The sequence below is a fragment of the Lacerta agilis genome, chromosome 3, assembly GCF_009819535.1.
Source record: "Lacerta agilis isolate rLacAgi1 chromosome 3, rLacAgi1.pri, whole genome shotgun sequence".
NCBI classification, from domain to species: Eukaryota; Metazoa; Chordata; class Lepidosauria; order Squamata; family Lacertidae; genus Lacerta; species Lacerta agilis.
Genome location: NC_046314.1, coordinates 90,657,391 through 90,683,344, shown reverse-complemented (window position 1 = coordinate 90,683,344; position 25,954 = coordinate 90,657,391). Strand labels below are relative to the sequence as shown.

The window sequence follows — 25,954 nt, the reverse complement described above, 5'->3', positions numbered from 1 at the left end:
AAAAAGGTCGAGGGGCGGCCGCAGGCTCTTCACGCGTTATGTGGCAGACGCGGGTTTGGAAGCGCGTGTGGCCACTCGTCACGCAGCCGTGTACAGTTGCCTTGTCGAGGGCACACGTGGCGGCAACCGCCGGGTTTGGGGGCTGTCAAGTAGCCCCGATGCAGCTGGGATATATTGGCAGCCTCTTCAGAAGCTGGTGTCTGAAAGGGCAAAGTCTGCGACCTTCATTTCAAACCATGGTCTTCTGTAAAGAAGCTGGGGCATGGGCAATGCTGCGTCCTTGCTACTGATGTGCTATAACTATTGTTATTTTACGTATTTTAGGTTGCAATTCTAACCAATAGTAAGGGTTCATAGCAGATACTCCTCGCTTTCCCATTATCCTCCTAGGCTAGGCCTCATCATCACTCTTTTAGATTACTGAAGGTTTCCCTAATGAACAAGAACCTGTCATAATACTGCTAAGTAAAATACAATTAGAACACTAAAAATACTAGGATTTAAGTGGCTTCTTCCCCCATGCCTACTTAACTGGGGCTTACCTTGTTTATGAACCTTCCACATGCGTTAAGCAATGACACTGGAACTAGAAAGTGGGAAATCTGGGATAATTTATACAAAAGGTGTAATTTCCAACTTTTGAGGTGTTGCAGTGAGAATTCTGTCTGGAGTTGTAACAAGCTAAACACATCAGTTGTGATTCAGATTCCTTTGTACAGAGGTGCTATCAATTACATGAGGGGAAATTTTGGTGGATTAAACTCCCTCTTATTTTAATGAAATAAAAATACTTCCTGGTTTGTTAAACCTATATTCCATGATATGCAAACCAGAAAACGATGAATAAGGGCTTCCTACAAAATAAGAAGACAAACCAGTTTCCACATTCAGACAATGAAAAACTGATTTCACAAATCAGAAAGAGTCAAGCTGTGTGTGCAATGAGGAATGGGAAGAGGAGAAGAGGGAGCATCAAAGGGGCACCATGTCTCATTTCCATTGTTAATCCTAAACAGACCATAATACACATTTAAGAAATGGTAAATATCATTTAATTTTCACTGACATTTTAATCCACTCAAGACACATTGTGCTTTCAGTGTATAAAAGACTGAAATACGTTTGTCTATAGCCTCTTCATACGTGAATTGCACAAAGGGGGCATCATACTGTTGGTGAAGCATTGGCATGGATGTTTGAACTCAAGAAGCCTAGCATAAACAGTAGGCAAGCAGTGTAGCCCTGCTCCCAAGTCATCACATGAGACCCCCCCCCCCCCGAGTGATTCACATGTGAACAGGGTTTATAAACAGAGGTGATTTATTTTACACCATTAAATATAATGGTACTTCATTTATAGTTTTTTTGCTCTCAAGTTATCAAGGAAATGTGATTGTGTAAAGATTTGATTATTCAACAGGAACGTATATAGATTAATAACAATAAACACAGTAATGAGGCAATATAACATTTTAAAACTATGCTAACTGAAGTAACCTACTGTTCCAACTGAAAACCAAATTTAATGCCTGTTGTAACCTGGGGGTGGTAGGGAGAGGAAATTACTAAATATTGTGGCAGAATGAAACTTTGATCCAATTCCATAAGCCATTACCAATTCCAGCTAAGAATAATATAATAGCTGAAGCTCCTTCCCAACCAAGTGGAATGCACTATGCTTTGTATTTTAAGGCACAAGAGCTTGTTTAACCGTCTCAGGAACTCGACTGGCATAATAGTCATGGTTTTTCAAAGCAGCAAGGACACCTCCTGAATTCATATGCTTTATGTCTTTGTTATAACAAAAGAAATTCCCATGAATATCAGTGAGCTTGCCTGAAATAAAAAGAAAAGAGGTTAGCCTTTAAACACAGCAGCTCTATTTCTACAAAGGAAGGGGATTGTAGGAACACAGTAAGTTGCCTTATACCAGTTCAGACCATTAGTCAATCTAACTCAGTATTGTCTACTCTGACTGGAAGCAGCGCTCCATGGTTTTAGGCAGAAGTCCCTCCCAGCCATACCTGGAAGAGCCAGGGATTTAACTTTGGATGTTCTGCATACAAAGCAGATCTTCTACCACTGAGGTATGGCTCTTCCAAGGTTATTTGATAAAGTAACTGAACTCTCCTTTTCCATACCTTGGTTATCTAAATTTATTTCCATCCATTACATAATCCCATTTTAGCATAATGGATAATTCATTTATTTAATTGATTTATAGTCAACTCTTTAAGAGAAATCTCAACAAAGTAGCTCACAAGCATATCTAAAATACACTCCAAATATTAAAGATACTGTAAAACATTAAAATATTCATATTCATGATTATGCAAGTAACAAAAACCTAACCACAAAATATAACTGGCCTATAAATCAGCAATATAGTTGCTAAGTCAAGGAAACTCAGTAGCCACAGAAAAGAATTTAGCACATAAGTCTTCCTGTATGTGCAACTGGTCTGATCAAATGTTTCAACTAACTGTTGAAAGAACTGGAATGACTGCAATAGTGAGTTCAAGTGGTTTTGTATCCTTGCTTGCTTATTTATTTGCACTTGAGAAGATATGCCAACAAATGTGAGTGTAAATGAAATCATAATTTTAATACTACCTCATATAAAAATTGCATGATAAAACAACCCAAAAGAGAAAGGCAGTTTTAGGTTATTGTCTAATATATATGTGTACACAGACACACATAGTGTGTTATCATAGACAATATTACAAAATGTAGAGCAGCATCTGAAAACCTTTTCATTTCATTTACTCCAGTGTATCTATTGACTCACCTCCTACTGCGTGCAAAATAGCTTCTGGTGCACATGTATCCCACTTCTTGCAACCAGGGCTGGCAAATACATAAGCAGATGCCTTGCCTTCCACAAGTTGAATGATCTGTCATGAACAAAGAGTTTCAGTCCCCATGTAGGCAATTGCATTTACAGGCAAACATACAGGGAGAGTTTGGATGATCAAATTTCAACTTAATGAGGCAAGATAGACCAAGGCTTTGGCCCATTAACACAGTCCCTCAACTCCTCCCTTTGTGTGAACCAACCAACCAACAAAGAAGTCTTCCATTAAATGTAGTTTCAAAATCATGCACATCTTTACAATGAGTGGGGCTGCACAGTTTTCAGTTGGTGGTGATTAACTACGTACACTATGCATCTGTTTTACTGCTTCAATGCATGTGTAGCAACCAGCTTCTGTGGAGGCAGAGTTCTAGACGTTTTTGATTCAGTGAAGCTATCCCAATATTTCAATGGTCATTTTTACATAGCGAACAATTTATCTGAAATTCAGGAGAAATGACCCTCCTCCACAGAGAACTTTTGATGGGTCAGTTGAAGCTGCTTCATTTGCCCAAGAAAGCCAAAACTCCATGGCCTGAAAACAACAAACCTATGACTTAAGTCATAAGGTGTTTTCGGTTTTTTAATGTGCAAAACCCCTAAAAGCACTAGGAGGCAGATCATTTTAAAGGCCACTTCCTAAATTATCTCCGTCCTATCAAGGATTAGTACGTCTCAAAGTCCCATCAGAAGCTAAAACAATTCACATTTCTTCCCAACACTTGCATATCCCACCATATAATGCGAGAAGAGGTTTAGTTTAGCAGTGAAAGGGAAGCAACAGTGGCACCCTACTGACAGTGGTGACAGAGATGGAGTCAAGTGGCAACAAGGTCAGGTGAGCTCTAGATTGGTGGCAGACCTACAGGTGTATACACACCTGCAAGCCTTCCAGTGGCAACCTCACCTTGCCCATCCCTGTCACAGGAAGCAGCAGCTCTGCCAGCAGCATGAAGAAATTGCTACCACTACAGCTGATTGCTTAATCCCTGTACTCATTCTCATGAGTATTTTTGTAAATTTGTATTTTTAATCTGTTATTTTAAATTGATCGTTTTTATGTTTCTTTTGCTGTGATTTTAATTGATGTTAGCCGCCCTGAGCCCGGTTTTTTGGCTGGGAAGGGCGGGGTATAAATAAAAAAATTTTTATTATTTATTATTATTATGGAAAGGATGTTCTGCAGTACAGCTCACAGAAGAGCAATCGTATTTTTTGGTCCCAATCTTTTTTTAAAAAAACATTATCCCTGCTTTCTAAAAATTGAAGCAAAATTATCTCCACACCTTATTTCCTGCACCGCCAACTCTCACCACATGATCAGGGTTCATGGCACTAATGCAATCGTTGACCAGCTTGCTGCTGTGTGACCGTGTGGTGGTGATAATATGTTTCCCAGCTGGAGCCTCCTTCAGCTGAAATCCGAAGGCACCCAAACCTAGGACTCCCCAGATTGTCCTGCCTAGGACTGCATCTGCACCTGCCTGCAAAAAAGGTACAAAAAGTTCAGACACTGCAATTATGCCTTTCGTCATAAACTATGCCTTTAAAAAGAAAGTAACACAGATGATCACTAGAAGTACTGCACTTGTGGTGTAGGAAGAAATCAAAACTTATTTAATAGCATTACTATTATTTGGCCTCTTATTTTTTTCATCCCTGGTAGGGATTGTATTTTCATGATTAGTGAAGAAATGGAGTCAGGACTCATGATTCGTTTCCCAAGTTACAGCAGTATGAGGTCTACTTTTGCCCTATAATAACATAGGTCTCAGAACACTTCATAAGATAACATTACTTCCTCCAAAACTCCCCTAAAGGGAAATGGAATCCCACTAACGGTACTAAGTCAACTGTTTCTCTTTCTGATATACAATCTTTATTTGCTTTCCCAAACATTTTGACTCCAGTCGTACCATCAAGCTCACTTACTCAATTACCTTTATAATTTAGTGATTTTTTTCCTCCATGTAAATGAGACAAAGCTCCAGATTTTACCCACACTGTTAAAATCAGCTCTATCCCCGTCATCCGTAGGAGGTCATCTCTGCACAGCATCCAGAAATATTTCCAGCCTTCAAGCCTAATCTCAGCAGACCGCAGCATACAGTGCATTACTTTATAACAAAACAACTCAAGAACTCCTGGTGTTATATATGAAAAGTTTTTCCTGACTCTACAACAGGCTTGCAGATAAGCCCCGATTGTGGGCATAGCATTTGCTAGTGGGATTTAGTAAGAAAGAGTTGATCCTTCCCTTAGAAATAATACTTTGCCTAGTTTTGTGCATATTTTTTTCATCTATACATACACCAGTGTTATATACACACCATTATCCAGCAGCAGCTAGGGGATTAGGTAATTTGTTTGATACTTTTCAGCATCTCCTACCTCGTAGTTATAATACGGCTGGTTAATGACTCCTGCTATTGCTTTTCCTTCATAAGCAATTCCGATAAGAACTGTCACATGATCAAGAAGTCCTGAAAGAGGGAATAAATAGTTGTAGCTCAAAACGTCTTTTAACTTTCCACTGTTGTCATCCATATCATCTCAAATCATCTCAAGTGTTTTTCTCAGTTTAGGGTTAGACCAGGCATAACCAGGATGGTGGTCTCCAGGTGTTGAGGAAGAAAACTCCCATCACCCATTTCCATCACCCAAGTTATAGAAGGTCCTTGGGAGTGAGAGTCCAGCAACACAATTTGGGCTCCCGCCGAGTACAATATCAGAATATTTAGAACATGATAATATAACAGAAACTTGCTGCATGTATCTTTATTATATTACATTTATATCCCACCTTTCACCTGTGATGAAACTCAAGATGATGAACATACTGTTCTCAGGTACTCTCCCCTATCCAGACACTGCTGCACCTGCTTATCCTGAGCAAGTTTCCTTCACCTTGTCTCTTTATTTCTTATATACTGGTATTTTATTGTATTACACTCATAGGCTGCCAACTCTAGACAAGCAAGAGGTGTTTGATATCACTGATAAAAATAATGATTCACTAAAATCAAGATTCGTTTTAAAAAGGAAGAGCTAAGACAGGCTTGAATTCTCACAACATAGTTTGGCAGAAATAGGGCTTCTCTGAACATGGCTAGCAATTGACAGTACAGTACAATCCTATACATGTCTACTCAAAAGTAAGTCACATTGAGTTCAGTGGGACTAACTTCCAGATGAAGGGGAGATAGGACTGTAGGCTTAGTCAATTAACAAAGAATGAACAAATCACCCAGTAGATTTGTTTTCACAGTCCAATTTCTATGAGGTCCAGTGCTGAGGGCCTTCTGGCGGTTCCCTCACTGAGAGAAGCCAAGTTACAGGGAACCAGGCAGAGGGCCTTATTGGTAGTGGCACCCGCCCTGTGGAACACCCTCCCACCAGATGTCAAAGAGAAAAACAACTACCAGACTTGTAGAAGACATCTGAAAGCAGCCCTGTTTAGGGAAGCTTTTAATGTTTAATAGATTATTGTATTTTAACATTCTGTTGGAAGCTGCCCAGAGTGGCTGGGGAAACCCAGCCAGATGGGCAGGGTATAAATAAATTATTCTTATTATTATTATTATCATCATCATCATCATCATCATCAAACCTATTTTCTACAGCTTTCTCAGGTAATGGTGACCTCTACCTGCCCAGTTATCGCTGGTAAATGCCACACATTAACTCAATATGACTTTGGCATTGTGCTTATTAAAACAAAAGCGCATACTCAATCCAAATGCTTTTTTAAGAAAAGAAAAGAGAAAGCAAACCTTCTGTATATTCTTTGGTTCCATCCAGAGGGTCGACCCATACAACAAGCTTTAAAAGGAAACAAAACAAAGCAGAGTTTCAAGCAGAGATACAGACCTGATACCAAAAGCATTGCTAGCAGGAAAGAAGAAGAAAAGAAATTGTGATGTGCATCTTCACTTGGAGCAACTACAAATTGCCTCATCACTGCTGAGTAAGTTCGGCCACCCCACTTCCTTATCTCCCGTTGGTCAACGCACATCTCATAGAAGTGTGGTCTGGCATGAGAGGGAAAGATTGTTGAGCTGTCAAGTGTATGCAGCCGAATTCTAGACTGCAAATTAGAAATCTTTTTATGGTTAAGGATTAATGTTATAGTTTATCCAAATGTATATCTTCCTTCACACAGTCAGAAATCCCAAACCAATTTACAAAACCAATGACATATTAAATATATTGTACAATAAAAGGTATTTTACAACAGTACAAATACACTAGAACGGCTCGGCCAGAAAACAATATAAAACAAACCATCCCACCTGTGTAAGAACACACACCAAAAAACAGCCACTGAAAGCCAGACTCCTAGTGCTATCCAAATGCCTGTTAAGAATAAAAATGCAATCACCTGGCCCAGGAAGGTTAACAAAATTGACACCAGACAAACTTCCCTTGGGAAGAGTGTTCCATAACTGGGGTGACATCTAATTCAATAATTAAATGAACCTTTAGTTATTAGTACCTCTTCTTCTTTAATGTTAGTATACTGCTGTGGGCAGCTCTTCTTCAATATCTCCTCACATTGGCCATTCTCAAGTAACTCTTCATCTACATCTTCAGAGGGAAGATCCTGGTGTAAAAAGGATAGAGGGGTGCACGGTTAAGGTTAATAATACCGAGACAGGTACATAGGTATTTGCCAGTTAACCATGCATATACCTACGTAATATTGGGTCACATGAGAAACAGTGGGGGGGGGGTGGATTGACAAATCTCTCTCTTTTGAAACTTTAAAAAAATCAGCTATGAAGAGGCAGCAATAAGAAAAAACTGAGGATATTTTATTTGCTTTTTACTAATTGTATCAATTAATCAATTGCTGCTTTTATCAATTGCTGTTGGTATAATGTTGCTGCTACTCGTTTTCGAGTGGATTGTGGTTTTATTTCTATTGCTGTTATATTGCATTTTTATATATTTTTGTACACCACAGTTGTGCCCTACAGAGCATCAAACCAAGCAAGCATGAACAGCACATGCTGGATTTTAGTGTCCTCACCTCTTCACCGATGATTGTGAGCTTAGGAAACTTCCGTGCCAAAGAGGAGCAAATGCTCATCTGTACCAGCCGGTCAGCCTTGGTCTGCAGATCATTGGCTCCAGACTGTTCAGATTGAAAACCAATAGGTTAACAGTCAAAGCTATGATGTAGCCAAAACAGAATACTACTGTACCTTCCTTCCTTTCCCCAGTGAAGATATACTAACAGCCATGCAAATACATTTCTCAGCTTGTAAACTATGACAAGAGGCCGTGGTAATCTTGTGAACCTGTTGGGTTTTATGGCCCAGCAAATCTTTCCATGTTCCAACAGAGGGAAGGTGCCTTTTTCGTGGAATGCTTTAGACTTAGATAAGTTTGCATGTTTGCATATCTAACTAGCAGCCATCTAGTGAATGTTTCAAAGCACTATAAAATAAAATAGATTTATAAATACATTTCCAAATCATGAATAAGGCACTCATTTTTATATTCCTGAAACAGATGTTCCCTTTAACCACCAACTCACACCAAACATGTTTTCTGGCTCTGTATTTTTATTTTATTTTTATTTTAAAAATGTAATAATTGGATTTTATGTAAAGATGTTTTTGTTAAGGTGCAATAAAGGGTAGATCAGAGTTGGACCAGGCCTTGAAACAAGATTCAGAAACTTAGGCATACATAAGCACTATTATGGTGCAGTGATTGGAGTGTTGAACTAGGTTGGGGAGACCCAGGTTCAAATCCCCACTCAGACATTAAGTTCACTATGTGAGCCAGTAACCATCTTTCTACTTACTTAACTGACCCCACAGAGTTGTTGTGAGGATAAAATGGGGAAATAACTAGTTATGCCACCTTGAGCTCCTTGAAGGAAAGACAGGACATACATGATGATAAATAAAACACCAGTCACAATGTTCAGCACATAAAGAAGACTTATACAGAGGGCCATCCAGCTCAGTATTATCATACTGAGCTGGATGGCCCTCTGTATAAGTCATACAGGGATGTCTCCCAGCCCTACCAGAAGATAGAGGGGTTAAACCTAGGACCTTCTGCATGCACATGATGCTCTACTAGTGAGCTATGGCTGTTCTGCAGAGAGAAAACACGTGCGCAAAAAAAATCACAAACACCACAGTGAAGAATCTGTTTGAATCACTTTGTTGGAATTGGCAAGAAATGGTCAATACTTGGGCTTTATCAGCTCTTGTATCCGAGATTATTGCCTACGGAATCCTGCAAAGGTCAAGCATTTTTCAAAGCCTAGAATTTTAAAATTTCCTGGAAGCCTAGGAAAGCAGGCATCTGCAGAGTCTCTATACCAGGCATAGGCAAACTCGGCCCTCCAGATGCTTTGAGACTACAATTCCCATCATCCCTGACCACTGGTCCTGTTAGCTAGGGGTGATGGGAGTTGTAGTCCCAATACATCTGGAGGGCCAAGTTTGCCTATGCCTGCTCTATACTGATTCTATAGAATCTATAGGGATAGCCAGCAAAATGATTCAGAAAGAGAAAGCTGACAGGTGGATTCACAATAATGTGGGCCATGATTTCTGATTTCAGCTCAGGTAACTAGTACATTCCTCCGCACCCCATCAATTGAGGTTGGCATGGCCTATCTGAAAATAGAAATTCAGAATAGGCTCCCACTGAACACTGAGAGGCTTGTTTCTGAGTTAAACATGCATAGAATTCTTCTACGTGTTATACTGGGGTTGATCATTAATGCAATGCACACTTACCTAGGAGTAAGTCCCACTGGACTAAATTGGAACTTATTTCTGAGGAGGCATGCATAGGATTGTGCTGACAGTTACCTTCTCGACTACGCCCAGATCTCCTCCGGCCATGACTTTCCTGACAATTGTTCCTGCTTTATTAGCGACAGAATATGCCGAGGCCACAAGACGCATCAATACAGTTGGACTGGAAGACATGCTTACTGGACAGAAGAAAGGATAAAAATATTGTGAGTGCCACCGTCATCTCCCCAAACAAACACATGTTACAAGCTTGGCACAAAAATAATCAGTGGGGAAAATGAATATTGCATTAGAAGTGGGCAACATATGCTGTATTTTTCTTTCAGAGATATTGTGAGGCACGACTCGCCCACCTAGAAATATACTTTGCTCCTTCTGTGCCCCCTCTGAATTCTTTTCCGTTTCTACCACTGTTGCCTTGAAGTTGAATAAAGAAAAAAGAATGGGTGAAAAGATGAAATTCACATTTATTGCTCTGCCCACTTTGGCCTCCGGCCTTGCCCACCACTGCCATGTGGCTCCTGAGCTTGCTGAGAAGCAAATGTGGCACTGAGGCTGAAAGGTTCACCATCCCTCAAATAAATAATCAGGTAAATAAATGATTTTGTAACGCCTTCATAGCACCGTGAAGCAGTGTCATGGTTGTGAAAAGGAAAGGCTAAATGTAAACTCCACAGAAAATTTTATTGTGATTTGAAAAAGCAAGAACGTGCAAGCTTTAAACTAGTTTTATTATTACATAAAGATAAGTCTCCACGGACTCCCTTTGTTTGCTTTCCTCACTTATTCTCAGAGGTATTCATTACCTTTGATCCAGTTATGCAACTAACTGCTTTTTTAGCTTTGGAAATTCCTTACCCAACTCACGTTACAATCTAACTCTTTTACATTTATTGTAGGTTTGCTAAACATGCTCAAAAATATAGATGACTTGTCTTCTCTCCTTTAAAAAACAAAAAACCCACAAATGACAGTGTGTCCTTCAACATTTGCATTGGAAGGTAAAAAAAAAGCTGTAGAGTTTAGCTAAAAGGGGCCTTTCTGGAAGTGATAGGCCAGAATCTCATGATCCTTCAGGACAGAGGTGAGGAACCTTTTTCAGACTGAGAGACACAAATCCTTCTGGACAACCTTCCAATGGCCACATGCCAGTAGTGGGCAAGGCCAGGGGCAAAACTTGAGTGCAGCAACACCTGTAAAATTTACCTTTGTAGTTTACACATGCACACCTCTGTCCTCCATGCAGGCAATCAAGAGGGATTATTCAATGATATACTCCAGCCAAGACAAGCACTCGAGAAGGGTGGAAAAGCAGGGCTGGTGAGGGGTGTGACTTGAAAAAACAAAGTGTGGCTGGGCAGAGGCTTAAGGCCCAAACAGAAAGGTACAGAGGGTCACAACCCCAAAAAAATCCTAACCCCACCCGCCTGCTTGTGCATACTCAACAGATCTTTCACCTGCTGCAAGTGCAAAGCACACAGTCTGAAACTCTACCTGTTTACTTAAAACACAGTCCTATTATGTTGAATGAGATTTACTCCCAGGGGTGCACAGGGCTGCAATCTTCTGGGGCATTGAGAGGCAAACCTGAAATGATATTAAACATGACAAAAGCCTTATTCTGGATATTTCACAAAGATATATATCTAGCTTATATGACTACCGGTAATAGTACTAACAAAAGCTGTTGCATTTTCTCTATTCTGAGCACTAACACAAAGCTACACTTTTATCCTACATTAATTGATCTAGAATTCACATGTAGGATTCGCATGATGGTGAAAAACAGGCATTGAAATAGTAGAAATTTCACGGAGATTTCTGTGGTTTCTTATGAACAAATAACAATGTTTTTAAGACATGCCATTCCGGGCAAGCCTAGGCAACTGTCTCAATCTACCAAATGGCAGGGCCAGCCCTGCATTGCTACCATGTCCTTAAGAAGGTAGAGCAGCACATAAATAATATTAAATAAACTTACCAACCTAACATACAGAATAGTAAACTTCGCTAGTTTATAACCCAATCCCATACACTGGTGTTAATTCCATTGAATTTAAGGGGTTTTACTCTCAAATAAATGAGAATAGGGTTGTAATCTGGGGTGTGTGAAAGGGAGTTTCTGGGCGCCTAGCAGAAACAGGCGGAAATGTTTGCATTCCCAACATTTCACTGCACCTTTTTGTGTGGTCTGGGGATTCTGTAACTATGATCATAACTATAACAAGCTTTTACTGTTCCCAACCCTAATCCTGCGGAAAGCCATCTAATTAGATTTTAATTTGATCCTGACTTGTTTTTAGGAGATAATTTAATTGTTTGATTTTATACTAATGTTATATGTTTGATGTTAGCCGCCCTGAGCCTGGTTTTGGCCGGGATACAAATAAATAAACAAACTATTATTATTATTATTATTAGAGAGCGGCAAGGAACAACAGCAATTCCACGTCAGCTCATTTACATTAATTTAATGTGATCTGGAGCATACCGGTAGGCTACGACGCCCTGCCCATTCTAATAGCCCAGCGAACTGCGCCTCGTTTTCCCCTGGAAGTTCAATGTGTTTCTTTCTAAACAAAATAAAAAAATTCCTTCCAGTAGCACCTTAGAGACCAACTAAGTTTGTTCTTGGTATGAGCTTTCATATGCATGCGCACACTTATTCAGTGTCTCGCAATCGTGGAAATGCCTAGCGGGTGCAAATATCCCTCCCGTTGGTTCTCCGCCGCCCCATACGATCCCTGCAGCTGCTAAATAAATACTGGCACAAACATGACTATCTATGGTACACACTAAAAGAAGGTGAGGGAAATATGAAAAGTGCATGCTTACCTGCCTTTGCAACAGCAGCTATCCAAGCACACTTGCAACACAAAATCCCAGGCTAAATGCTAAGCCCTCCCGTGACTTCCTCCCTCTAAGCCGCCCGTTCTTTCTCCGCCTCGCTTACCAGCATCGGCTGGGTCCTAAAGCCCATTCCATCCATTTCCCGTACACCTTGCTTTGCGGGGCGGATAGGAAAATACCCTAGAATTCACATAGGATTCGCATGACGGTGAAAAACAGGCATTGAAGTAGTAGAAATTTCACGGTGGTTTCTGTGGTTTCTTGTGAACAAATAATAATGTTTTTAAGACATGCCATTTCTGGCCAGCCTAGGCAACTGTCTCAATCTACCTAATGGTAGGGTCAGCCCTGTATTGCTACCATATCCTTAAGGAGGAAGAGCAGCAAATAAATATTAAATCAATTTACCATCCCAACTGTGCATACAGAATAGTAGTGTGTAGATAAATAATCAAACTTGCTTAGCAAGTTTATAACCCAATCCTATACACTGGTGTACATTCTATGGAGTTCGATGGGGCTTACTCTCAAATAAGTAAGAATAGGATTGTAATCGGGTGTGTGAGAGGAAGCTAAATTCTGGGTTATCTGTTTACTCACCGTAGCAAACTGAGGTCAGATTGTAGAAACTCCTTAAACAGGAAGCATCGACTATGTATGTGGTTTGGTTTCTGTTTAAAGGCAAACCTCTGAACTGTTCGACATTTTAGAGAGTATATTATATTGCTTCGGCATAATAACGCTTTAGTTGAAAGCAGCTTTCTTAAAGTCAGTGGATGTTTTACTCGTCAAAACGACGCCCCACTGTGTTCGGTACAAAGTGAGTCGTGGATGGCGGAGTTAGAGAATTCCACTGAGACTGCTTGCAAATAAATGTGCATAGGATCGGGGCTTTAAGTTTAAAAGCATGTGCGACTTCTTTTAATTGTGGATTATTTTCTATTTTATAACTTTTGCTTTAAATGGGTAGCCCCTTTGAATTTCTTATGACAAATAGCCTTGATGTAAGGTTTGTTTCCCCCCTCCTAAATGCGGCAATATATCAGTCCTTGCTTGAAGTGCAATAGGGGTGTGTGTGTGTGTGTGTGTGTGTGCATACGTGTCTTTTTGTGGGTTGGGCTGCGGCTTCTCAAAGAGCAAGGCAGCATTGTAGGAAGGTTTTTTGCTTACGACCTTCTCAGGGTGTCTTTGAAACTTCAACACCCTCTCTCCCCTTCCAGCATCTGAAACGTGCCACGAGCCGGTCTGTGCGCTTTCCAGGCAAGAACTTTCTGCGTGGCTCTTGAAAGCTCCCGAAGTTGGGCTTAATAATTTGTCTTTTTCAGCTGTTACACACCCGCAAGCAGTAAGCGGGAGGACCGAGCTCTAGAGGGCGCTCGACAATTCAAACCCCGCTCACCGGCAGCACGAGAAAGAACGCGAAGAACAAAACAAAAATAAACCCGTTTGAGATGTCCCTCTCCGGGCCCCGTTAAACCCTCGCTGCTCGCCGTAGCAGGCCCGGAAGTGGCCATAGGGCAAAGTTAGGAAGATGTGGGCACTGCGGGCGCCGCCGGTGCGCCAGTCCTCTCAGCGTGCCTGGGGCTGGGCGTGCAGGGCGGTGTCTGTGGGGCCCAGGAGGGCCCAGAAAGTGAGCCCGGACTCTAAATACCGTGAGACGGTGTTGCTACCCCGAAGCGATTTCCCCGTCCACTTGCCCGGCCGGCTGCAGCCCGAAACGGAGTTGGAGATTCAGCAGGTAGAAGAAGGAAATGGGGGAGGCTGGGCTGAGAGAGGGGGGCGCTTTTTTAAAAAATTACGCCCCCCACCCCCCTAGTTGCAAACCCACGCTGAACCAAATTGCGTAGAAGTACAATCGACGCGCACGTTTTTGTTAGGTCATGTCATGTCACTATGGGCCCTGGGGAAACGAGCATCCTCGGGGTCCTGGTGAAGGGGAAATCTGACACTTTCCTTCAATGCCGGATTTACGTATAAGTTAAACAAGCTATAGCTTAGGGCCCCACTTTCTTGGGGGCTCCCAAAAAAATTTAAAGAGAAAAAAAGCTGGATGTACATTTCCAAAATATAAGAAAAAAACAAATAAAATAAAATAAAACCTACATACAGCAACAGTGTTTGTGTTGTGTAGGCTCTTATGATGTAAGTAATGGGCATACATTCAACACAAAAATATAGCATATATTCAACACAAAAAACAGTCACAATTTGTTGTTGCCAATGACAGCTGGACATATAAAGGGCCCCATTACCTTCAGTAGCTTAGGGCCTCATCAAACCTAAATCCAGAACCTGCTTTCCCCCCACTTTGAAGCTGCCAATGAAGTTTTCATAGCAAGAAGTAACTTGAGGTTCAATAAAAAAGTAGCTTCAGGAAGGTGATTTGTTCAGGGAGAGAAATAAACGTTTCCTACCCATGCACCAAAGTGCTGAGACTCTGCTGTTGTTCATATAACAGAAATGCGCATGTTAATTGTTTTCAAATGATTTCTCTGCTAGTTTGATTTTATTGGGACATACCAGAAGGTCAGGTCCAACTAATATCAAGAATCTGCTTTTGCAATCCTCTACAGCCACAGCAGGAGCTGTAAGTCCAACTATTAGACTTCACCCTCTAAGGCACACTCTGTTGTCTCCCAAGAAAGATGGATGCCAACCCACCAGCTTTTCCAATCAACATCCCAGAAATTTATACGCATAATGCAAATGATTGCACCGCATTACATATAATGCAGTTTGAACACTTTTCCCAATATGCTAACTTCATATGTAGTTGACAGATTAAACTAGTTTAATTGCAATCCCCTCGTTCCAGGGAAACCTGTAAAGAAAACTACAGTTAAGATTGCCAAAAATGGTTGGGGATCTCTAACAGAATTCAAAACACCCTTACCAAATTACAATTCCTTGGGAGGGTTGTGATTGTTAAGCTCCACAGAATTTGAATTGTAAGGCAGTAAAATACAATATAAGCAAAAGCAATTAATCACAATTAAAAATTAACCACAGATACACCATAGACCAAGCATGACCAAACTTGGCCCTCCAGCTGTTTTGTGACTACAATTCCCATCATCCTTGACCACTGGTCCTGTTAGTTGGGGATGATGGGAGTTGTATTCACAAAACAGCTGGAGGGCCAAGTTTGGCCATGCCTGCCATAGACCATTGGAAGGAAGTTTGCAGACCCTGCTGTAAAATAACACTCATTTTGTGGTCAGAATATGGTATGTAATACTATTTCTAATTATGTGTTTCTATAGAAATGTGGCTTCTCAGAACTGTATTCATGGCAAAGACAAAGGAAAACAAAGCAAGAATTTTGTCTTCATGATGGACCACCATATGCCAATGGAGATCCCCATGTTGGTCATGCATTGAATAAAGTGAGTGTTATCTTCCTAAATAAATCTGCTTTGCCTCTATAAATACTTAACATTCAGTTCACCAGCAGGTCAATAAAAGTTTTGTATCTTTCAGTATTGATCTTATGTGTACTTAAATGTATGGAACAATAGATTACCTTTCCATTGAGGCTCGAAGAATGAGTGTGATATTAAATGGAAAAGAGTGGTTGATGTGATCTTCTGTGGCATATTAATGTTGAATTGTGTCCCTATTGAAATGCAATTTGAAGTCAGTCAATGCTTGCCAGTGTATCTAGTCTCTAAATTCATAGGTTTGTTAAACATTGGAGCAAGCGGAATCTAAATAAATGCTGAAGGAACCCTGAGAATTTGTAGAGTGAGATAGAAATATGTGTGTTTTTCTTTTTCTTTGGTTTCCCTTTAGATTTTGAAAGACATCACAAATCGGTTTCACGTGATGAGAGGCTATAAGGTACACTATGTGCCTGGATGGGATTGCCATGGATTACCTATAGAGTTGAGAGCATTGTCAGAACTTGAGGAAACTGAACATCTTTCTCCAATGGAAATCAGACAGAAAGGTATATTGCCTCTTGCAAGCTTTCTGAGAGAGGTTTGTGATGTGGGTGTGCAATTTCTGTCATGGTTGGTCTGTAATAGAAAGTCTTGTTTGTGAGGATTGCAGGATCGGTGTGATCTCATATGTTTGAGAGATACCTTCTTAGATTATAGGTGCACGATTTAAAGCAGGATTGGGGAACCTGTAGCTCTGTTGATGCTTTTGGTCTCCAACTCTCATTTAGCCCCAGCAAGCATGGCCAGTTGTCAGGGATGATGGGAGTTGTTTGAAGGCAAGTTGTTCACTAGATAGAATTGCAAGAACTGCTTTCGGGTTCTAGGCCTTTGTGGAGGAATTTTGAGAGCTGAAAAGGTAGTCTGTGAGATTCATATTAACAATGGGTTTTTTTCCTCCACATTTCAGCTAAAGAATTTGCAGAAAAGGTAATTGAAAAACAGAAAGAGGCCTTTATCCGCTGGGGCATAATGGCAGATTGGGAGAACTGCTACCATACATTTGATAGAAAGTACGAAGCAAAACAACTGGGCATTTTTCACCAAATGTTTGATAAGGTGAGTTAACATTTATTTGGTGAGTAAGACTTATGCTGTCAAGATTGCCATTCAGTTTTGATTACTTAAACCATGTTATTTTCCTTCTAGGGCTATATTTATCAGGACTATAAGCCAGTGTTTTGGTCTCCTTCAACAAAGTAAGTGGTAACTGTACTCATTCTTGAAATATAGTTGGTGAGAGAGCGGAAGGCCTTTATCCTCATTTAATTCACACTTTCTTTTCATGCAGTACAGCCTTGGCTGAAGCTGAACTTGAATACAACCAACAGCATGTTAGTCGTTCTGTTTATGTCAGATTTCCCTTATTGAAACCACCACCCAAGCTGGCTTCTGTGATAGGTATGTTGTGTATGTTCTACTGTATGTTATGTATACTCTTAATACAATTTTTGTTAATGTTCTTTTAATGTACTTGAAATAATGCTTATTAAATATATGTTTCCTTGTAGACGGATTACCTGCTGTGAATTTGATAATCTGGACCACACAACCTTGGACTATTCCATCGAATGAAGCTGTCTGTTATATGCCAAATTCAGAGTATGTACTCATTTGCTTTTAATTTCTCTGGCACATGCTTAAAATCTGTTGTTGCTAACAGTAGGGATTAGGGTTGTTGTTGTTCTTATCACACAGGTAGGATGATCCTATGCACATGTACTCAGAGGTTAGTTCAATAGAGCTTATTTCAGGTACATATGTATGATTTTCTACTTTAATAGGAGTAATTTTGCAGCATTAATTTTGACTGGTAACTGTACTGTACAGGATCAAAAAAAGGTGTTTTGTATGCATTTTATTGCCAATATGTATGTCTCTTTTTGTATTCTAGCCATTTAATGTAGTGATGCAGTAAGACCACTTATTGTCTACCTTTATTCTGTGGAACATTTTTGCTTACTGCTTTACAATTTTTTTTTTTAAAAAAGAGGTGCATGTTGTAAATCTTATAAACATACTGCATTGCAGCTTGCTGAAGGGCTTTTGATCTTACCAGGGATTATTTTGATGTCCCCTCTTGTCTGATGCCCCCTGAATCACATCCCACAGTGTTATGAAGAGACAGTCTCCAAATCCTCCTGGAGCAGATTTTCAGGGAACACAGAAGAGAAGGGAATTGGCAAAACACTGTATTCCTGTTTTCCATTCGCTTAAGCTTTATACAACAAATCTCTTCTATGAACAAAGTGACTTACTCAGTTCATGGAAGGTCCATGTTGTGAATGCATCAGATGTGACATGGGTTCGTGGTTTCCAGTAGTCTCTTCCACCACTCCATTCACAAAACAAGTGTTTTGAGTCTAAGAGCAGTCTGTAGTTTTACACAAAGAGCTGCTAAAGAGGAAAAACCTTAAAAGTGTGTGCATTCATGTCATGTTAGCTATGTAATGGCCACAAGCAAAAACAGCCTGCAGGAGGATTTAAATAAAAATATTTGGAAAATCCTAGCTAAAACTATTAGAGACTAGGAGTTGTGTAGCCACGGAAGGATGCAGCATAAATAAAAAAGAGATAAAATTGGAGGATGCCTTAATGTGTTATTGTATCCAATTATTTTCTAATTCGAAGATAGTTGATCTTTATAAGGAAACGAATATAGTTTCATTCAGTTCAGATTTCTAGAAACATTGAACTGGATTTTTCAGTTCCAGGTCACAATGGGTCCTGTGAAAATGCCTTGTTATGGCATTAACATTTCCATGATAGAAATTGTTTTATTGGCACCGTTGGGAATTACAAATTGTCACAAAATGGGGAGGTTCTGCTCTGCTAATATTGGGGAGAGCTCTGCGATACCTGCATGTATTTTTTTACGATTTGAGTAGTGCTAAATTAAAAGATGTCATAAAATTATAGGTACTCCATTGTGAAGTGTACAGACACTGGGGAACATTTCATTGTAGCGGCAGAGAGAGTACAATCTATAGCAGCTGCTTTGGATATGCAGTTTGACGTGATTTCAACATGTAAAGGTAACCCCCTTTTTAATATTTGAATAAAGAAATGGATATATTTCTGTTACTGAATAGCAGAGGACCGGATGCTGACTTATATTCCTGTAAATTAGAATAACTTACCTGTAGTTGAGTTAGAATAATTTGTAGAATAATAACTAATCTGAAACAATAAACCTATTTATTAACTTATTGTAGTTACTCTTGAGGTAGCCCTTGGTGTCTCCTTCAACACGCTGTTCACATGTTGCTTTTTAGGAGGTGAATCTCTGGTAATCCAGTTGCTCAATGGCAGGCAAAAGGATTGGCTGAACTAGGCTATATAATTCCAAAGCTCAGTCTGTCCATAGAAAGAATGGAGATACTTTAAATTGAGTGGTCATGGAGATGGTCATAGAGATGCCACTCTACAAGAGGCATAGGCAAACCTGGCCCTCCAGATGTTTTGGGACTACAACTCCCATGATCCCTAGCTAACAGGACCAGTGGTCAGGGATGATGGGAATTGTAGTTCCAAAACATCTGGAGGGCCGAGTTTGCCTATGCCTGCTCTACAAATTGACTAACTTGTTTAGCCCCCCACCCTAGGAGATCTCCCCTTCCCTGCCTCTGGCACAACCATCCATCACTGTCATCTGTATGCAAACCCCTCATTAACCCTGAGTACAGGATAACAAAAAACACTCAGTAGCACTCCCTCATTGTGAAACAATATGTTCCCTTTGCTCAAGGGTTCTAAGATGTTTGGAGAGCCTTCACAATTACAGGAAGCTTCAGAAAGTGGCTCATGAGTTGAGAACAATGGGAATGACTGGAGTGGGAGGTAGCGCACTCTCCTACATGAGAAGAGGGTAGTGCTTCTTTTTAAGATGGTGCTTGTTATTGGCAGTTTCTTTTAAGTATCTGAATTATCAGTACATATTTCTTTGGAAAAGATGCTGCCTGATTTCTTTGGCCATCTTTTTAGTCAACGAAACACTGCAGACCTCTTCTCTTTCTCCATCCCCCAACCCCCTCCAGGTATATACATGTGTGCAGTTTTTCTACTGGTCAGTTGTTGTATTTCCTTCTGCTGTGTTCTTCTTCAGGTACAGATTTGGAAAGTGGTGTGTGCTCACACCCCACCATTCCTGAAAAGCAGTCTCCCCTTTTGCCCGCAAACCATGTGACCATGTCAAAAGGAACAGGATTAGTTCATACAGCCCCAGCTCATGGTATGGAAGATTACAGTGTAGCTTCTCATCACCAACTACCCATGGTACTGTGCTTTTGCTTGCTTTGTCTTTAACATGTGGGATTCCCCCCCCCTTTCTTGCACCAAAAATATTATCTGTCAAACATAATGAGTGTTATAAAATCACTTGATAGCACTCTATAGCTACTCTGGTGCCATCAAGGTACACAAGACTAACAACTGTCACGCTGGTGGGGGGCAGGGGCGGGGACTTGTAGTCTAAAACATTGTGGAGAGGGCTTCTGCATTTGGAAGACTGACTTAGGTGATACATTCATTCTCAAGCAGAACAAATCTTTACTGGTGCAACAGGGTTTCCTGTCCTCTCCTCCCCTCTGCCTTCCCCCCCACACCTGCCCATATCTGTTCCAGAGAATTGGGGAGCCCACCAAAATAAATTGGGTGGGGGAAGCTGCTGGGGTGAATAGAGGGAAAGGAAGAGCCACTGGGTGAGCTGCTGGGGTGAATAGAGGGAAAGGAAGAGCCACTGTATGCAAAAAAGTTTATCTGTTTAAGTATACTGTCGGAGGCGGAACAGATTGTGTTTGTGCATTGGATTAGAGCAATAGTTGCATTCATCCAGGTATAGGTCGCATGTAGTTGTGCAATAAAGGAACAGAATGCTCTTGATTCAGTCCTGAAAATCATCCAGTTGCAATAAACATAGTGATGGATTTACAAGATGTATATAAATCCTCTATTTTATTAATATTCCTTTTTATATCATCTAGATTGCCTAGCATCCAGAGTGTGCAAATAAAAGCATAAAAAACCATACCCTAGAACAGAAAATGTTTTAAACATTGGGGATGAATAATTGGTTACTAAAACACAAAATATCATATACAATCTTGCTGTCTCAGTTCTTCCAAAATACCTGAATGACTAAATGCATCCTCTAAAGGTGCTAGGAGGACAATACTGAAGGAGCCAGCCATATTTCCAACAGGGAGAGAGTTGCATTGTTGTGGTGCCACTGCAGAGAAGTCCCTGCCATGTGTCATCACACAAGAGGCAATACCTGTTGGTGATACCACTAGGAAGTCCTCCCCTGCCCATCTCGGAGCCTGAGTAGGCACATACTGGGAAGGGTGTTCCAAGTGCCTGGCTCATCTAGAGCACTTGTGTTCCTTAGAGAGCACCTCATGTAAGTCTCCTTTTGCCATCTCAAGTTGACTGTAGGCAGCTCCTTTGATAACACCCTCTTCATGTTTAAAAACAGCCCTTTAGCTACCCTTTCTATTCTCAACAGCTATTTCCAGCTCTATAGTTCCTTCACATTGGTTATTCTGCAAAATCCAGAACTGAGAGTATCTTCCTGATAGATTCCATCACATTAGAATTTATGAAGTTATGTAATACTCTAACATATATAACTGTATGTGTATAAAATGTAAATTACATGAGAGATGGGGGGGGTTATAAGCTTACATTTGAAATATTAATCTTAGTTTTTAAAATGTTTTACGTATGAGCAGTAAGAGATTTTATTCCTCTTAGAATGGACAGGTAGTAGTCGCCATTTTGAGCAAAAAGAGCTAATGCTCTTTACTAAAATCTTGGAAGGCTGCTTTTCTCTCATGGCTAAATGTATTTGGATAAGAGTGGTATCACCTTCCTCCTTCTAGTACTTAGTTCACGCTCCTGTAATCAGACAAAAGTTTCTCAACTTTTTTGACATAACCTCAAATGTTCCCTCCTCCCCCTTAGGACTGCCTGGTGGGTGAAGATGGATGTTTCACGGAGGCTGCAGGGTCTGAGCTTCAAAAGAAATCCGTCCTCAAAGAAGGAAATGAAGCTGGTCTGTATATAATGTATTGTATTCAGAAATAAAGTGGAGTTTATCAAATATAATGAATGCCCTGTTGTGGCAAGAGAAGTGCATTAGCATTTGGAATTTGCACGTAATTTTCAGCCGAGTAATAATTTTGTTCTCTTTCCTCAGTCATTCGGATGCTTCAAGGAACAAAGAGCTTATTAAAAGAAGAGAAATGCATACACAGCTACCCCTATGACTGGAGGACTAAGAAACCAGTGATCATTCGTGCCAGCAAGCAGTGGTTCATTAATACGGCAAATCTCAAGGCTGCTGCCCAGGTACAAGGCAGACTTCTAAGGTGTATGGATACTCACTTGTATGTGGGAGGGGGGCATACTTTGCATAGCTGATATTTTAATTACCAAAAGTATCAGTCTTACTGCATGCCTCTAGGCAGCTTTCTGATGAGTGATGTGTAGCAAGAAAGACCATTGTCTATGCTAGCTGGGGTTGATGGGAGTTGGACACCCCAGTCTCACCATCCATGGTCTAAATAGTGCCTCCATCTTCCTTTAAGTCTCAACTTTGCCAAACTCTTTCTGGCTATTTTACAGGACGCACTTAAGAAAGTAAAATTTGTCCCAGCCTCGGGGGTGAACAGAATGCTAGAGATGCTGGACAAAAGAACATACTGGTGTATATCAAGGCAGCGGCACTGGGGTGTTCCCATTCCAGTTTTTTACCATAAGGAAACGGGAGAATCATTAATAAACAGGTGAGTACTTTACGGTCTTCTGTTTTATTTCAAAAAGGAATTTGGTTTGCTGTCAGAAATATAATCTTTTTTGCATAGAACAATCATTGGCGTTACAATACACGCAGTATTCTGGCATTTGCTGTTTCAGTTCCTGTGGTGGATGATTTGTCGAAACAGGGCATTTTGCACAGGAATCCAATCCTGCGATATATCAGCATGTTTGTTCCCAAATTAAAATCTCTCAGAAAGTTTGATGGATGCTTGGCGTAAACGAGCACTGCAGCTGTTTGATTTGACGTCGGGGTCTCCATGGGATGGGATAAGAGTACAGAGCAGCCCTCTAGACTAAAGTGAATGGGACAATGTCTTTGCAAGGGTTTGCATGCAGATTGCAGCATGTCCCTATGAAAGCAGCCACAGAATGGGACGCATCTATGCAAGCTGAGATTTCAGGAGGTTGGACTAGATGACCCTTGGTGTCCCTTCCAAACCTACAATTCTATGATTCTAAGTCAAACCATCACAGTGTGCTGGGAGCAAAATGCTTGTACAGAGGATGAAGCCTGTCTTTATTTGCAGTGTGCATTGCACTGCAACACCGGGATCGAGGAGCATAGGCTCTGCTGTCTAGCATTAAGGAAAGAAGGGGTGGTGCTGGGAACCCTGCTCATCTGAGAGCCAAGTGCAGCCCTGGGTTTCCCCCTTCATGAATGAATGAATGAATGAGCCTGCATTCACTTATTTGGGAATTAGTAAGAAGGTGTGCCTGTGGATGGGTGCTCAACCTGGGAGCCCGCTGCCTGAGTCTTGAATCTCTCCATTTGGTGGTTATTTTTGCATCTGTGCTGGCCCTTGGGAAGTGGCATCTATCTGTGAACTAGCAAAGTGCTTGTTGTTGTGGTTTACTGCGGCTGGCCATGCAGCAGCAGCAGCTGGTGTTTTGTTATGGTTGCTGAAGGTGAGGAAGAGGCGTGAGGTCCATAAGTTCACCAGACTGCTGCTGTAGGGTAAGAGCCAAACAGTGTTGAGTCTGTCTGCAGAAAAAGCAGACATGTTCATGGCAGCGCTTTCCCCATGGCAGAGGCCTGGTGAGGCCGCCCAGCTGTAGTTCTTACAGGGGGGGCAGATGCAACCTGGGGTTGCACAGTGGCTAAAGAGTACTAAAGTCTGTCCCAATATCCCAGTACAGTCATACCTCTAGTTGCGTTAGGTTCATGTTGCAGATTTTCAGGTTCTGAACGCGGCAAACCCAGAAGTGTATACTTCTGGGTTTTGCCACACGTGCCGAAGCGTTTTGCACACTTCGCACATGCACAGGAGCACTCTATTGTGTCACGCACAGAAGCGGTGCTTTACTTATGGACTTTTCAGGGTGCAAACAGCACCCCGGAATGGATCGCGTCCGTAAGTAGGGGTACCACTGTATCTTGGGTATCGGGAGATCTCTCAGGAGCTCCATTCTGGCTTTCACAGGAGAAAAGACTGCATCATCAAATGATAATCCCTCTGTGTCACAGAGAAACTCTTTTATGTCAGTTGTGATTTGCAAAAGCCCATCTTCTTTGCCCTAAATGTTTGCTTGTGGCCAGGTGAAGTACCTTGTCCCCCTCTTGTCTTGTATGTCTGCTTTTATTATTTCTCCTCTCTTATTCCTGATTTGCAAGGTCTGGTTGCTATTTTTCATTAATAAAGGAGAGTTATTGGTGTTAATGGTGAACTCTTCTTGTGCAACCCAATCCTGTCCTGTCCTGCTTAGCTTCCGCAGAAGCAAGCTGGACGGGGAGGGACATACCAGTTTCCACCAGGGAGAAGAGGTTTTTCCCACCTCGCCATGATTGAGAGAATTGATTGGGTGGAAAGGAAAAAGGACAGAACAAGTGGCAAATTACTGGAAGGAGAAGTGCTGGGCCCAAATCTGCCTGGCCTCTGATTTCACAGTGTTTGCAAAATATTGTGGCTCAACTAGAGAACTAGTACCCCTGCCCTTCAGTGCTTAGGTATCAAAGCGGGTCAAGGCATTGCTCATTCTTGAAACATAAAAATGGCTTTGTCTTGCCAGTTTGCTGTTGTAAACTGTCCGTGTTCCAGTTTTAACCACACCTTACTCTTTGTCCTCTGCGCTACTCCCTCTGCAAACATTCTGCAGCAGATAGAGATGGATATGTGTGTTTCTTAGAGCAGGGGTCGGCAAGAAAGTTGACCAAAGTATTCTGGTAGGCTAATTTCCGGTATCTGCTGGTTGCTGGGGTTCTTGCCAAGAATGCTGAATTATGCAGACCTTGGCCTAAGCAACAAGGCGCCTTCATTCTTACGCAAGAGTTCGTCCTTGTGATCACGTAAATCAAAATTGTCATCGATCTTAATAGTTAAAGAGATGATGTGCATGCTCTCTAACTCTGTAAGCTTTTAAAGCACATTGGTGATTATAGTAACAAAACAAAAAAAAAACCTTGACCACACAAGACTAAAGTCTCTGCTTTAGAAGTTCTGAAATTGATGTTCATGATATCCTGATAGTCTCTTGTCACAAAGGATTTGTGGATGGGCCATGTTTGGCTCCAGCTCTGGAACTATGAATAAGATTTCTGGAGTGGGCTATGGGATTGTGTATACTTGTGTGCTCCTTCTACCTGGATTTGACATTATGTGTGCTTACTCTGGTTAAGGCGAATCCAGCAGTGTTTCTGAAGCGACTCAACCTGTTAACTTGGCACTGTTCACTTGTAGCGCCAGATAGAGGGAGATGAGAGCTCGGTGCCCAACCACATACCCTTCATATGTACAACATTTCAGATTCAACAGGCAACATCCTTTGTTAATAAGATGGCAGTAGCACGTTAAGAACGAGAGAGCATGCTCTGAGCTCTAGACACGAATGCAGAAAACCGCATGTTCTAAATAATCCTACACATTATTTGCTTCCTCTTTATGGCACACTACTTGCAGTCATGTACTTTGCCCTTCTGTACTGCAGGAAGTTACTGTTTATGAATTCGGTTCATTTAATAAAAAAAACACCCTTGATCATAAAATCTCTTCTTTTGTATGATCAGGGATGAAAGTAAATTAAACACGCTTAGCACTCTTGGCCATACATGAGATGACGTTTTGAAAATAGCTGAATAAAACATTTTATTGGAAGCAAAGATTCTCCTTGTTGTAGTTTTACAGTGGTCATGTAGGCAGTTTTCTAACAAGCAGCAACAAAAGCGTACTCTCTTGAAACATGCATTTGATATATATGCCACTAAT

General features: G+C 41.0%; 2 protein-coding genes across 2 annotated transcripts in view; one reads left to right on the top strand and one right to left on the bottom strand.

The window, feature by feature from the left end:
* Window positions 1–1,029: 1,029 nt before the first annotated feature.
* BPNT1 (3'(2'), 5'-bisphosphate nucleotidase 1) lies at window positions 1,030–12,571 on the bottom strand. Its single transcript, XM_033144751.1, has 10 exons — window positions 12,481–12,571; window positions 11,140–11,232; window positions 9,700–9,824; window positions 7,890–7,994; window positions 7,353–7,460; window positions 6,631–6,679; window positions 5,249–5,340; window positions 4,144–4,341; window positions 2,792–2,897; window positions 1,030–1,836 (listed from the first exon to the last, which is right to left on the bottom strand). Exons 3-10 carry the CDS (start codon window positions 9,817–9,819, stop codon window positions 1,688–1,690), a joined length of 927 nt encoding a protein of 308 aa, XP_033000642.1. The 5' UTR covers window positions 9,820–9,824; window positions 11,140–11,232; window positions 12,481–12,571; the 3' UTR covers window positions 1,030–1,687.
* Window positions 12,572–13,975: 1,404 nt separating this feature from the next.
* IARS2 (isoleucyl-tRNA synthetase 2, mitochondrial) overlaps window positions 13,976–25,954 on the top strand; it is a 32,025-nt gene continuing 20,046 nt past the window's right edge. Inside the window, exons 1-12 of the mRNA XM_033144749.1 lie at window positions 13,976–14,233; window positions 15,759–15,881; window positions 16,288–16,444; window positions 16,846–16,994; window positions 17,085–17,134; window positions 17,227–17,336; window positions 17,447–17,537; window positions 18,855–18,970; window positions 20,041–20,210; window positions 21,897–21,987; window positions 22,132–22,283; window positions 22,560–22,720. Of these exons, the coding sequence (XP_033000640.1) occupies window positions 14,027–14,233; window positions 15,759–15,881; window positions 16,288–16,444; window positions 16,846–16,994; window positions 17,085–17,134; window positions 17,227–17,336; window positions 17,447–17,537; window positions 18,855–18,970; window positions 20,041–20,210; window positions 21,897–21,987; window positions 22,132–22,283; window positions 22,560–22,720 (1,577 nt within the window). The 5' untranslated portion in view covers window positions 13,976–14,026. The remainder of the gene's footprint in view (window positions 14,234–15,758; window positions 15,882–16,287; window positions 16,445–16,845; window positions 16,995–17,084; window positions 17,135–17,226; window positions 17,337–17,446; window positions 17,538–18,854; window positions 18,971–20,040; window positions 20,211–21,896; window positions 21,988–22,131; window positions 22,284–22,559; window positions 22,721–25,954) is intronic.

What these genes read in the sequence shown, in the direction of transcription:
- BPNT1 (XM_033144751.1), bottom strand. Translation starts at nt 9,819, where the DNA reads ATGTCTTCCAGTCCAACTGTATTGATGCGTCTTGTGGCCTCGGCATAT. An exon ending in ATCTGGGCGTAGTCGAGAAG is followed by an intron (nt 7,995 to 9,699) that starts GTAACTGTCAGC and finishes CAATCTGAACAG; the next exon opens with TCTGGAGCCAATGATCTGCA. An exon ending in TTGGCGGTGCAGGAAATAAG is followed by an intron (nt 2,898 to 4,143) that starts GTGTGGAGATAA and finishes TGTTCATGACAG; the next exon opens with ATCATTCAACTTGTGGAAGG.